This window comes from Rhinopithecus bieti, unplaced genomic scaffold (genome assembly GCF_001698545.2).
Source record: "Rhinopithecus bieti isolate Rb0 unplaced genomic scaffold, ASM169854v2 scaffold_26424, whole genome shotgun sequence".
Taxonomy (NCBI): domain Eukaryota; kingdom Metazoa; phylum Chordata; class Mammalia; order Primates; family Cercopithecidae; genus Rhinopithecus; species Rhinopithecus bieti.
In genome coordinates, this window is record NW_016811744.1 from 13920 (window position 1) to 28577 (window position 14658).

Below are 14658 nucleotides of genomic sequence, written 5' to 3' on the forward strand. Positions count from 1 at the left end.
TCCCTAAATAATAATAAGTGGAGATGCAGCAGTTCAACACTCTACTTTGCTAAATGGAAATACATTATAATTACAATAGTAAACATCTATTGACCTATCATTCTAGTGCCTTAGGCCCTGCGTTAATAAATACTTTTTGCAAATTTGAATGTGAAAAGACATTGTTTGCATAAGTAGTTACAAAGGGTCTTTTCTGTTACAGTAATTATGTTTGTTGATTTCCATTTTCCTGAAAAGTACCCATCACCCCCACTAACAGTTCCTCTACTACTGGGAAAAATATTAGCTTCCTAGAAGCTTGTTTTAATCAATAGTTACCCAGTGAAATCACTGTCTTCGTTGCCGGTAGCTGGTAAAATAACTGTGAATAAGCATGCTTGTGTTGAAGTGTGAATATCCATTTCAGTGCTTGTTTTGCTTGTCTCCCATTTTCCAGATTTTTAAAAGCATCGGTGCTGATGAGACTGTCCAAGGACAAGGAAGTCGGAGGCTGATCAGCTTCTCTCTCTCAGGTATGTTTTGCTCACCTAGAGACTTTGTGGAGAGAATAAGAATGAGGACACTCGCTTCCATTTCACTCTTACCTACAAGTCAGTCAACCTCTCTGTGCCTTAATTTCTCAATCTGTAAAGCAAAAATGTTTTTTAAATCTGTTCAATTTCCCGTGACCACATAAGGATAACAGAGAGCTTAGGAAGTAATAGATGTGAAAGCATGTTGAGATGATGGGAAGAGAGGCTGCAGTTCTACCTTTCCCCCAGGGCCACACAGCAGTAGTTGAGCATATACTAGGGGAGGTAAGGAAAACCTGGGAAGAGACACAGCTATTCAACTCTTTGTCTAAACAAAACCTCACATGGGGCACAACTGGCAAAACAGATAACTGAGCCGCTCAAAAATGCACATTCATGGGAAAAAAATCAGTGGAATCCAATTAGGTCTGTTAACTAATAATATTTTCGTTTAATATTTAAGAGTAAGTTAACGTTTTAGTTTTCATGAATGTACCATGGTTCTGTCTGTCATGCGTGTCTGTATGAAGAGAGTCCACCAACAGGCTTTGTGTGAGCAAGAAGGCTGTTTATTTCACCTGGGTGCAGGTGGGCTGAGTCCTAAAAGAGAGTCAGCAAAGGGTGGTGGGATTATCATTAGTTCTTACAGGTTTGGGATAGGTGGTGGAGTTAGGAGCAATATTTCGTGGGCAGGGGGTGGATCTCACAAAGTATATTCTCTTTTTTTTTTTTTTTTTTCTTGAGACAAAGTCTAGTTCTCTCGCCCAGGCTGAAGTGCAGTGGCCCGAACTCGGCTCATTGCAAGCTCCGCCTCCTGGGTTTACGCCGTTCTCCTGCCTCAGCCTCATGAGTAGCTGGGACTACAGGCACCCGCCACCATGCCCGGCTAAATTTTTTTGTATTTTTAGTAGAGATGGGGTTTCGCTATGTTAGCCAGGATGGTCTCGATCTCCTGACCTCGTGATCCTCCCACCTCAGCCACCCAAAGTGCTGGGATTACAGGCACGAGCTTCCGTGCCCAGCCTGCAAAGTACCTTCTTAAGGGCGGGGGAGTATCACAAAGTACATTATTGCAAGGATGGGGAGGGAGTATTGTCATAAGGTCAATTGATCAGCTCGGGTGGGGCAGGAACAGATCACAATGGTGGAATGTCATCTTTTGTGGTTCTTCAGTGGCTTCAGGCCATCTGGATGTGTACCTGCAGGTCACAGGGGATATGATGGCTTAGCTTGGGCTCAGATGCCTGACACCATCATATGTTAATAATGGGACAAACTGGGCAAAGGGTATGTGGGAAATCTTTGTATTATCTTTGGAACTCTTCTGTAAACCCAGAATTATTTAAAAATTAAAAGTTCAGGGCTGGGCGTGGTGGGCGTGGTAATCCCAGCACTTTGGGAGGCCAAGGTGAGCGGATCACCTGAGGTCAGAAGTTTGAGACCAGCCTGGCCAACTTGGCAAAACCTCATCTCTGCTAAAAATACAAAACTTAGCCAGGCATGATGGCGGGCTCCTATAGTCCCAGCTACTTGGGAGGCTGAGGCAGGAGAAACACTTCAACGTGGGAAGTGGAGGTTGCAGTGAGCTGAGATTGCACCACTGTACTCCGGCCTGAGCAACAGAGTGAGACTCCATCTCAAAAATAAATAAATAAATAAACAAACAAATAAATAAATAAATAAAAGTTTAAAAGAAAAACTGAGCTGTTCTGGTTAACATGATATATACAAAGCTCAGGGCTTCACACACTCAATCCCACCCTAAACAGTCTTTAAGGGGACACCGCGGCATAAAGCCTGAGGATTCTGTTGAGCAACAGTTGGAAAACTACTACCTTAGCTTGTCAAATCAACAGATGTTGCAGGCCTTGAATACCAGGGGTCACAGACATGAAGTGCATGTGCCTTCTTGGGAGCTACACTGTTTTTTTTTTTTTTTTTTTCTCTTGAGACGGAGTCTCGCTCTGTCACCCAGGCTGGAGTGCAGTGGCCGGATCTTGGCTCACTGCAAGCTCCGCCTCCCGGGTTCACGCCATTCTCCTGCCTCAGCCTCCCCAGTAGCTGGGACTACAGGCGCCCGCCACCTCGCCCGGCTAGTTTTTTGGTATTTTTTAGTAGAGACGGGGTTTCACCTTGTTAGCCAGGATGGTCTCGATCTCCTGACCTCGTGATCCGCCCGTCTCGGCCTCCCAAAGTGCTGGGATTATAGGCTTGAGCCACCGCGCCTGGCGGGAGCTACACTGTTAACTGGGCTTTTCAAGTCTAAGTGAGCCCAGTAAAGCAAATATGTTTTGATCCATTGACAGTGTTAGCATGTGTATAGCTAGGATGAAGAAAAAAAAAGAAGAAGAAGAAAAATCTTGTAACCACTCAATGCGTTCACCTTGCCCACTGCCTAGACAGAGCCAATTTATCAAGAGAGGGAAATTGTAGTAGAGAAAGAGTAATTCACACAGAACCGGCTGTGCAGGAGACCAGAGTTTTAGTATCACTCAAATCAGTCTCCCCGGGCATCAGAATTTTTAAGGATAGTTTGGTGAGTAGGGGCCAGTGAGTCAGGAGTGCCGATGGGTTGGGTTGAAGATGAAATCCTAAGGAGCTGAAGCTGTCCTCCTGTGCTGAGTCAGTTCCTGCGTAGGGGCCACAAGATCAGATGAGCCAGTTTAGCCACCTATGTGGTGCCAGCTGATCCATCAAGTATAGGGTCTGCAAAATATCTCAAGCAGTAATCTTAGGTTTTACAATAGTGACATTACCTCCAGGAGCAATTTGGGAGTAGTTAGAATCTTGTAGCCTCCAGCTGCATGACTCCTAAATCATAATTTATAATCTTTTGACTAATTTGTTAGTCCTACAAATGCAGTCTAGTCTCCAGGCAAGAAGGGGGTTTGTTTCAGGAAAGGTCTGCTATTGTCTTTGTTTCAAAGGTAAACCATAAACTAAGTTCCTCCCAAAGTTAATTGGGCCTGTGCCCAGGAATGAACAAAGATAGCTTATAGGTTAGACAAAAGATAGAGTTGGTTAGGTCAGATTTCTTTTACTGTCTCAGTTATAATTTTGCAATGGTGGCTTCAGCTCACTAATTTTGTACTTCTAAGGCAAAAGCTAGAAACTCCTATTGAAATGCTTAAGAAATAACAATTATTAGTACCAACCTGTAAAAACCAGGAATGCTGCACAACTATATGCCAGAAACCAAGAGGAATTATCACTAGCCAAAGCTCCAGTGAAGTCCAAATCGGGAAGCCCAAGAGGAATGCCATGCATGGTGAGCAGGGCAGGGCTATGGAGGGGACAGTCTCTATTCCTTCATCTCTGCTTTGCCTCTGCCATGAGGACATGGGCTCACAGACCTACCAGAGGAGGAAGCCCTGCCACCACCACCCCAACTTGGTTCACAAAGCTACTTTATAAGGTGAGCAGGGTTGGTTCATCTCCTGCAGTCCCCAAACACATCACTTTTCCTACATTTATTCCAAGACAACAATTCCCAGAAAAGGAAAGTGATTAGGGATATAAAGTTAGTAACTAGCAGAGCAAGCTTGGAATGGTCATGGACATATAATGCTTAGTAGTTGGCTATGTATATGTATGTTGCATTCACTATGTCTGCCTAGGACAAAAAGCAAATACTGCTGAAACTATCAAAATAAATTCCATGCAGCCAGGCATGGTGGTTCATACCTATAATCTCAGCACTTTGGGAGGCCAAGGCAGAAGGATTGCTTGAGCCCAGGAGTTTGAGACCACCTGCGTAATATAACAAGATCCCATCTCTACAAAAAGTAAAAAAAGCCAGCCATGGTGGCATGTACCTATAGTCCCAGCTACTCAGGAGGCTGGGGCAGGAGGATCACTTGAGCCCAGGGGTTAGAGGCTGCAGTGAGCTCTAATTGTGCCACTGTACTCCAGGTTGGGCGACAGAGCAAGACCCTGCTTCAAAAGACTAAAATAAAATAAAAATAAATTCCATGCCTCAAAAAAAAAAAGGACAAAACAGAAAGATCAGCAAAGCCCACAAAATATAAAAAATTTGCTCCATGCTGGTCAGCTCTTGAGTATAAGAGCAGAGCTAAGGATTCCAGCAACAACCAGTTGGACAACCAAACTCACTAAAGATGGACAAATGCCAGGACTATATGACATGCTCATAGGTAAACAATAGAAATTTTTACTTGAACAATGTGTGAAGAAAATACCCTATTAAAAAGTTGAAGACTATAATACTCAAGAGAAAAGAAACTATTCTATTGACAAATACCTACTAAAGAAAAGTAAAATATTTATCACTCATCTGCTTGTACCCTCAACAAAATAGAGGGAAGTACAGAGCATATTAACTAAGAGATCAAAGATGAGAAAAGATAATAAGGGAGTTTTTTAAAGCTTGCAAAAATAGAAACTTAGAAAGTCAAGTGTATTTGCTTTCTCTTGCTGCTATAACAAATTGCCACCAACTTAGTGGCTTAAAGAACACAAATGTACTCTTACTGTTCTGCAGGTCAGAAGTCCAGAATGAATGTTAAGGGACTAAAATCAAGCTGTCAGCCAGGCTGTTTCCTTCTGGGGGCTCTGGTGCAAATCCATCCCTTGCCTCTTTCAGCTTCTAGGGGCTGCCAGCATTCTTTGGCTTATGGCTACATTGCTCCAATCTCTGCTTCTCTCATCACATTGCCGTCTCCTCACTTTGCTCTTCCTGCCTCCATCTGACAAGGACTCTGTGATTACATTGCACCCGCCTGGACAGTCCAAGATAAATCTCTCTACTGCAAGATCCTTAACTTAATCACTCTGCAGAGTCCCTTTTACCATGTAAGGTAACATATTCATAGGCTCCAAGGATTAGGATGTGAACATCTTTGTGGGGTCTACCACAGTCAATAAGAGATTTAAAATAAACTCTAAAAAATACAATCACAGAATTAAAAGCCTTCAAAAGCAGTACAGAGCACAAAAGGGCAAAGCCCAAAATGGATGAGGGAAAAAAGATGAATGGCACATACAGAGCCAACACATAATCAATGTTTTTGATGAAGAAAACAGAATAAACTGAACAGAAACAGTAATAGAAGAAAACTTGCTTAAGCTGAAGATAATTTTGAGTATTTAAATTAAAGAAGACCATCAGGTGCTCAGAAAAAAGAAATGTATATGAAGAGACCAACACCTAGACAAATCTCATTTAAAAGATTTTTTTTTTTTTTTTTTTTCAAATATAGCCACGGTAGACATCTGGGCTGAAAATGCGTGATACGTACAAAAGAACAATCCTCATGCTAGTCTCAGACTTGTCTTCTGAGATGCCAAAATAAAGAAGCAAAGTCTATCAAGTGATAGGGACAGGAGACAGGGAAATACAGGATAGAAGAGGGCAGTTCCCCAGCAAAGGCGCCACCCTCAATCCTGGAAACCCACGGCCCTAAATGGGAACAGGCATTCATGTTTTCACACCCAAATGTTGCCTTTTGGCCTGCCATGGCCCTCTTTCTTGTACCCATATAAGCCGCATATCCCAGGCTCCACAAGCAGATGAACAGAAGAGCAGAGCAACAGAAGAGTGGCACGGCAGAGAAGGAGAGAAGAGAAGGAGCATCCGAATGTTGAGAGGAGTTCAGTTGGGGAAGGTTGAAGAGGAGATCGACTGAGGGACAGCCAAACTCCAGGGGAAGATCATCTTCCCACTCCATCCTTTTTCCAGCTCCCCATTCATCCTGCTGAGAGCTGCCTCCACCAATCACTAAAACCCCTGCATTCACCATCCTTTGAGTCGGTGTGTGATGATGTGATTCTTCCTGGACGCCAGATAAGGATCCAGATACCAAGAGGGCAATGAGTTGGTTAACACTTAAGCCACCCGCAGACAGCAGAGCTAAAGGAGCACTGTAACGTACCCACTGGGGCTTCAGGAGTCATAGACACCCTCCCCTAGATGCTACCTCAGGGCCAGAGCCCAAAAGCACTCACCCCGGCTCCTGCACCTGCCTGTCTGAATGCTCCGTCTCCTGTAAGGGGTTTGAGCATAGGAACCACACCCCTGTTGCATGTCCTGTGGCGGGGGGCGGTCAGGGAACTCTCCCATTTCACAAGTTCTAAGGGGAGAATTTTTTTACTCAAGATTTCCATGTCCACCAGATTTTCATTTATGTGGGAAGGCAAGAGGAACACCCTTAGGTTTATAAGGGCTCAAAGACTCCACCCTTACACCTCACTTCAAAATAATATGTGAGCATGTACTCCAGCATACAGAGATAAAATCCAAGAAAACTTGAGAATTGGAGACATTGCAATATAAAAAGACTGATTTTCTTTTTAGAGTTTGAAAGGAGAAATAACCAGAAAGTAGATAATGGAATTGCCATCTTAGAAAGCTCCAAGAGTACAATGGACATATCAAAGCAAGATTGCTCACGCAAATGCTTTAATTGTCAAGTCTTTTATATTTCCCATTTTACCACTTCCTGGAGGTAATACATTTTCTAGGTAAATATTATCACTTTAATTTTCAATGAAGTGCACTTTTAGCATTCTAACTGAAAAAATCAGAAATGCAAACAAAGATTTATTTACAAATATATCGGAGACAACTTAAATATTCAAAATTAGGGCTTGGTTAAATAAATTACCATAGAGTCAATTTATTAAATACTGTATACCCTTAAGAATTGTGTATACAAAATGTTCTAAAAGGCATGGGAACATCCTTATGATGTTGTTGGTGTGGGAAATAGTTTTTCCTCTAGTTTTCTTAAGTTCTTGGCTAAGGACCCCCTGTAACAGAAGATAGATTAATAAGAGAAAAACAAACAGAAGTTATTAACATGTATATCTCCTGTATACATAGGAGGTACCCAGGGAAAATGAGTAAATCTCAAAGATGTGGTTTAGAATTTCAGCTTATGTAACATCTTCAACAAAGAATGGTTCAATTTTTGTTGAAGTGACAGGGCAAAGGAAAAGGACTTTGAGTCTTCAGGGGCAGCAAGTTCTGGGAAGGCTATGGTATGGTAGATAGATGCTGTTTAGTACAGTTTATTAGGCAGATTCATCTGGTGCTGTCTCCTGGTTGGTACTGGTCTGAAGTCATCTCTGGGGATCAACCTTTGATCCCCCTGGTAGAAAGCGGAAGAGGGAGGGACACCTTTGTAAATTTATGCCCTGCTTTTGGGAAAATAGCAAGAGGGCAAAGAGCTTTTCTTTTATCTACTTCTCCTCAGTTGTCTTCAGCTCTAAATAATCCTTGTACCAAAGTCACAGATTTTGGGATGTTGTTTCCCAGGCTCTCACATATAATGGGGTGATATATTCTGGTGTCTTACACATATTGCAAGTCAAAAGAAAAATCTTGGATGCAATAATGAATATGCAGTATGTTCTCAACTGTGCAAAGAAAAATACTAGGAGGAAATAAGGTTTGGCAAAGGTTGCCCCTGGTGGGGAGGGGGTACTTACTTGAAATAAATAATTATTTCAATTAGTTATTTGAAATAACTTTAAAATCCTATTTTATTCTATATTTTAAGTATTATAATAAATGTACATATGTTTATTACCAGAACCAAAAAATACAGGCAAAAATGAGAGGAAATTAACTGTTCTCCTTTAACGTAGCATTTACTTTTGGAAAATTCTAGAACTCTACATGCTCTTATGGACATTTCTCCCAACAATCTCATAGTGGAAAACATTAAGACCAGAAAGAGTTAAATTGGTTTACTCAAAGTTACAAAGTTCAATAGTGAGTGTTCCCAAATGACTAGCAGTCCAGTGTCTTTAAAATTATACCTCTTATTGCAGCAGTTTTCAAATATTTTTATTCCATGAAACGTATATCTCTTTGAGTATTCAGACTGAACTTAAATACATAAGTCTTTATAAAGAAAAGTGTAAACATTTGCTGAAGGACAGGAAAGAAGACCTGTACAAATGAAGAAACATGTGCCCTTGAGTGGAAGTCTCTGTTTTCTAAAGCTACTAATTATCCCAAAGCTAATGTATAAATTCATTGCAGTTCTAATAAAAATCTAAGTGTTTTGAAAGGAGTTATTAAAATTTAATAAGATTCATCTGGAACAATAAATGGCTGAGTGATAAAGAAAGGTGTTTTCTTTTTTAAAAATATAAGAACAATAAGAGTGACTTAATTTAGCAGCTATCAAACATTTGATAAAGACATGTTGGTGCAGATATGGACAAGTTGTTTGATAGAACAGAACAAAGTGTATCGAAAAAGACTCATTTATAGTTAAGAATTTCACCAATGCCAAAGTTGACATTTTTATAAAAAGACAATATAACAGATTGATTAAAAACACAGACTTTGGGCTGGGCACGGTGGCTCACACCTGTAATCCCAGCACTTTGGGAGTCTGAGGTGGAGCACCCTAGGTCAAGAGTTCAAGACCAGCTGGCCAACATGATGAAACCCTATTCCTACTAAAAATACAAAAAATTAGCCAAGGGTAGTGGCGAGCACCTGTAATCCCAGCTACTCAGTGGGTTGAGGCAGGAGAATTGCTTGAACACAGGAGGCAGAGGTTGCAGTGAGCCAAGATTACACCATTGCACTCCAGCCTGGGCTACAAGAGTGAAACTCCGTCTCAAAACGAACAAACAAACAAAAACACAGACTTCGAAATCAAAGAGGCTGGTTCAGGTCTTATCTCTAATGTCAACCAGCCCTGACAATCTGTAAGCCTTCATTTTCTCTTCCTTGTAATAAGGATATAATCTCTACCTTGTGGAGTTTGTGGTCAGGATTAAATCAGAAAATGTATTTTAAGTGCTTAGAATGGTTCCCAGAATTTAGTAGATAGCAAATAAACAGTAGGTGGTGGTGGAGGCAATGGTAGTCACTATTTTATGATGAATTTTATATATATATGTTACATATATATACATATATATGTCTTTCACACTCTAATAAGTCAGGGTCTCCAAGACCACCCCTAGGTTCAACAGTTTGCTAGGAGGACTCACGAGACTCAGCATCTAGTTATACTCTTGGTATGACTTATTACAGTGAAAGAATACTTAGCAAAATCAGCTAAGGGTAAAGGTGCTTAGGGCAAAGTCTGGAGGAAGCCAGGAACAAGTTTCCAATGGGCCTCTCCCGGTGGAGTTACACAGACATGCTTCATTCCCCCAGGATGAACTGTGACAACATGTGGAAATGCTGTCTACCAGGGAAGCTTCTTAGAGACAAGAGACAGGGTTTCTACTCAGTGAGGTGTTGGGGGACAGTGGGGGCGGTGCTGGTCTTGTGTGCATCTTCTGCTTAGCCCACACCAAACTTCCAGCCTCCCAGAAGGAAAGCAGTGTTCACCATAAGCCACATCATTTACACAAACACTTTAGGCACAGTGAGCCACTCTTACCAGTTCTGGGAAGGTAGGAGCCCTCTTGAAATCCAAGTTTCTAGACATTAGCCAAGAGCCAACCTTATAAACAGTTGAGTAGTCTCAGGCTGCTATGTTAACTTTTGTCTACACGTATTTCTGCAGATGTGGCCTGGGTTTTGCAAATTTCTGTGATGCTTGTACTTCCTGCCTTCTTTCTTTCAATGGCAATTGTGGGGGTGAAAGTGACTCCACTGTGGATGTGAATCCACTGTGTTGACTTCTGATCACCCCCAGTCCTGTGAATGCCTCCTCTTCCTACTTTATCCACTGTCGCTAGTGTAAGAACATGTCAACCTTGATGTTATGGCAGAAACAACAGGCTGCGATGCAGGCAGCATTCCTGCCTGTTCTGGAGGGCTGCCTTTCACTGTCTTGCACAGAGCAGTGGCTTATGTTCCCCTTCCCTATGGTACATAAGCCCTGGGTCTGGCGAGTAACAGTGCGGAGATCTACCAGTCTCCTGCAGCCCAAGACCATGCTTGTCTGTGAGTTCCCTCATAAAACTCCTTTTACCGACAAACTGGATTTGTCTGCCTCCTTCTTTGGTTTCTCAACTCCTTTGGCATTTGGGGGCCATTTTGACTATATGGTCCTTTCACAGAGCTGTAATATATTATCATGCCAGAGAGTAGGAATAATTTTATTAAGCGGCTAACCTCGGATCAACTCAAAATAACTTTTAAATAAATGCATATGAAAACATCTGTGCTTTTTCATCAGTAACAAATTATTGAAACCCCTCACAACTTATACCATGACTGGGAATCCCTGATCCTGTGTATCTTTACCTCCATTTGTTACACTTGTGTATAAATGTAAATAATTTTGTTTGAAAAATACTTCAACAATAGAAAAGCTTTAAAAATTACATTCCTTGGCTGGGCACGGTGGCTCACACCTGTAATCCCAGCACTTTGGGAGGCCGAGGCGGGTGGATCACCTGAGGTCAGGAGTTCAAGACCAGCCTGGCCAACATGGTGAAAACGCGTCTCTACCAAAAATACAAAAATTCACCAGGCATGGTGGTAGGCACTTGTAATCCCAGCTACTCAAGAGGCTGAGGCAGGAGGAAATGTTTGAACCTGGGAGGCAGAGTTTGCAGTGAGTCAAGATCCCACCACTACACTTCAGCCTGGGTGACTCCATCTCAAAAAAAAAAAAAATTATATTCCTTGACATCATAAATATGTTTCTAGTAAATATAATGTGATTTCAAATTATCCAACTATAAACCATTGCCATAAATGATCTTGTGCACACACACTCTTTCTGCCTCTCCTTGTGCAGCATGAAATTGTACATGGTCAGATATCTTCAATTAAACAGAACAGCTCGGTTTTCAAAGCCCTGCCCTCCCTGGCAGCAGGGTTTCTCAGAACTCTCCTCGTTGACTGCACTCAGCTCCATGGAGGCCAGGTCTTGTTTGTTCTTTCCTCCATTGTCCACGCTCTGTGCTCTTTTCATCCTCTTCTCTCTCTTTATTTCTGCCAATTCTCTTACCTTACTCAGTGAGGCCCACATATATCGTGAGACTACAACCCTTATTTTTTTAATGTCTTCACCTTGCAGAGGAATTTTATACCCAGACCCATCAAATTTCCAAAATTGAACTTTGTCTCTCTGTGCTACCCACGTTTCCTGGGGTGACCCTCACTCCTTCACCCCAGCCCATTTACCTGCCTGAGTAACACTAGAGATCTAGTTCATAAGGGCCAATGGTCCTCTCATGAAAGGTGTAGTTACCAAGTGCCAGTTGTTAACCTCCCTAAAACATATTTAAATTAAAGTATCCTTTATTTTATAGATTTCCAAGCCATGGGGTTGAAGAAAGGGATGTTTTTCAACCCAGACCCTTATCTGAAGATTTCCATTCAGCCTGGGAAGCACAGCATCTTCCCCGCCCTCCCTCACCATGGACAGGAGAGGAGATCCAAGATCATAGGCAACACCGTGAACCCCATCTGGCAGGCCGAGGTGAGTGCTGTGGGCCCTGAAAAGAAGCCCAAGTAACAAAGTGAAAGGGCTGACTGTGAACCAGCCCTCCTCCTTCCCTCCTTTCATGGAGCCCTGGGCTCTGCTGCTCAATCTGTGGCTGTCATAGTCTTAGAAGGGAGCCATGTTCTTCTGCGGTTGCAATTCAGGGATCTTGATCAAGTCCCTCCAGACAGAACTAACACACTTTTCATTGCACTGCATGCAGTGGCCTCTTCTGATTCAGAACCCATGCCATGAGAAGGACAGCCTTTCCCTCTGCCCTTCGTGTGGGAGAGGGAAGAGAAGAGTTGTGATCAGAGCCTTCCAGTTTCTCCACAGCTCTTCCCATGCACGTGATCCTTGAGCAAGGGTGTCAAATCTCACATGTAGCCTTCTAGACCAGTTCCAGAGATTGTAAAACTGTCAGGTTCCTCGGATTGGTGAATCAGGAAGCCCTAGAATATCCCTGGTTGGGTTAAATATTGTTTGATTTAAATAGATAGTGAAGCCTAATGGTTTATCCCATCTTCATGGTTTGCACGGGGCTGGGCAGCTTGCTAGAGTATTGAATAGTCTGTGTTGTCTACAAAGGCCCTTCTTGACTCCTAAAAGTGTCGCCTTTGCCAGGGGTTTGGAGGGTCCTCAAAGTTCTCTCCTAAAGGACACGCAGAAAGTCGTCACCATTTATTTGGCCAGGCAAGGTAGCCTGCACTTATAATACCAGCACTTAGGAAGGCTAGGGCAGGTGAATCACTTGACTCCAGAAGTTCAAGACTAGCCTGGGCAACATGGCAAAACTCGGTCTCTACCAAAACAAAACAAAACAAAAAAATTAGCTGAGCATGGCGGTGTGTGCCTGTGGTCCCAGCTACTGGAGAGGCTGATGTGGGAGGATTTCTTGAGCCTGACAGGCAGAGGTTGTAGTGAGCTGGGATCATGCCACTGCACTCCAAGCTGGGTGACAGAGCGAGACCCTGTCTCTGAAAAAGAAAGAAAAAAGAAAGTCATCACCACCCATTTGGCTGCCTCCCTGCCAGACCTGAGTTTGAAGCTATAACCCCCAAACCATGTAGTTGAGGGGCGGGGAGACCTAGGTCATGAGAGTGGATGGAGTATAATGTAGGTTAAAAGTACAGTTTTACAGTCATAGAAACCTGGATTCTAATCCCAGCTTGGCCAGTTAATGGTTTTATAAATTTGAGAGATCAGTTATCCTCCACCTGAGCCTTAGATTACCCTCCTCAGCCTATTATTGATGGAAACATGCTCCCACTGAAGGAACTTGCTTTGGAGAGGATATCTTCCTTTATTTTTCAGAGTAGATCATCTCTGACTTAGGGCTTTCAAGCATCCTTGACAAGAAAACATAATGAGACCTATGAGAGCAAATATTTTTTATTATCTATTAAATCATACCACTCCCTTCCTGGGCTTAATTAACCCTCTCCCAGGTTTCCCAGAAGAGCTTCGTTAGAGCTTTGAAGTAGACATGAGGGAAATAGACTTGTACTGAAACTTCCTCCTAGCGCTGGTTATCAACAGATTCTAAAACACTGATAGCACCGCTTGAAGGGAATAATGAATCTTAAATTGTTTATTCAGTCCTGGCTATGCTCATCAATTATTTCTGAACTCTTCCCTGCATTCCTAGGGATAATAAAAGATACCCCAGGAATTTATTTTGTATGAGGGGGAAGGCTTCTCTCTTCTGAAGGACTTTAGTGGAACCTATTCTAAGACATTTAGTCATAAAGGTGTTTTAAGTGTCAGAGAATGTTTAGAAAATCCAGCACCATCAGAATGTTTTTTGGCTAAAAACATCAACTAGAATACACTTTAAGTTCTGAAATGATTTCTGAAGCTTTGGTTAAGACTGATTTTATTCTGGCAGAATACTGGCAAATCCTCCCCAGCTTTGGGCTGCCTCCCCTCCGTCCCACGTGGTGCAGTTAGAGTTATTCATCTAAAATATCCCTCATCTCATGTCCCCCTGATAAGGCTCAGGCTGAGGATAACTGATGTCTCAAGTTAAACAGTGTGTAACTGGCTGAATGGAGATTTGAACCACGGTTTGTGTTGCTGCAAAACTGTCCATTCAGCCCCTAAATTGTACAACAGTTCCCAGGGTCCAAATGTCAATGTCATAGCTGCTCTGCAGAGCATTCAAGGCCTTCTTTGAGCGGGCATTGCTTACCATTATGTCAGTTAAGTATGTATTTGGCTCCAAGCAAAGGGAAATCTGACTGGCTCTGATATTTCTCGCAAACAAGACGTCCAGAGGGAGGTGATCCAGGCAGTGCCGCTGTTGAGTGAGCCCCCAGGGCTCCCAGCTCCTCGGGCCTGCCCACTGCACCATCCTTAGCAGATGGCCTCATCCTCCTCTGTTAAAGCCTCAAGTCCAAATTCCAGGCAGGAAGAAAGCAACAGGCCAAAAAAGCGTTCTCCTTGCAGGACTTTGCATTTTCTTCCTGGGAGAAAAGCCCTTCTCAGCTAATACCCTGTTACCTCACATATGGCCTCGCCTGGATGGAAACACTTAGCATTTCACCTCCCTGATTCTGGTAGAGGAAGGCAGGGGAGAAGATGGTTGAACACAGGTATTGAATAAACTAGCTAATAGTACATGTGACATCCTCCAGCTTCACTCCCCACTACCTTTCACCTCAGATCTATGCCAAGGCCACTCCCCAGATGCTCCACATGCTTTCATGTTGTCGTGTGTGTGTGTGTGTGTGTGTGTGTGTGTGTATATATATATATATATATATATATTT

General features: G+C 42.7%; 1 protein-coding gene across 6 annotated transcripts in view; it reads left to right on the forward strand.

Moving 5' to 3' along the window:
- Positions 1–343: 343 nt before the first annotated feature.
- HECW1 (HECT, C2 and WW domain containing E3 ubiquitin protein ligase 1) overlaps positions 344–14658 on the forward strand; it is a 172902-nt gene continuing 158587 nt past the window's right edge. For all 6 annotated transcript variants that reach the window (XM_017894935.1, XM_017894936.1, XM_017894938.1 and 3 more), the window contains exons 1-2: positions 344–512; positions 11715–11884. In XM_017894935.1, coding sequence (XP_017750424.1) covers positions 374–512; positions 11715–11884 — 309 coding nt within the window. In that variant the 5' untranslated portion in view covers positions 344–373. The remainder of the gene's footprint in view (positions 513–11714; positions 11885–14658) is intronic.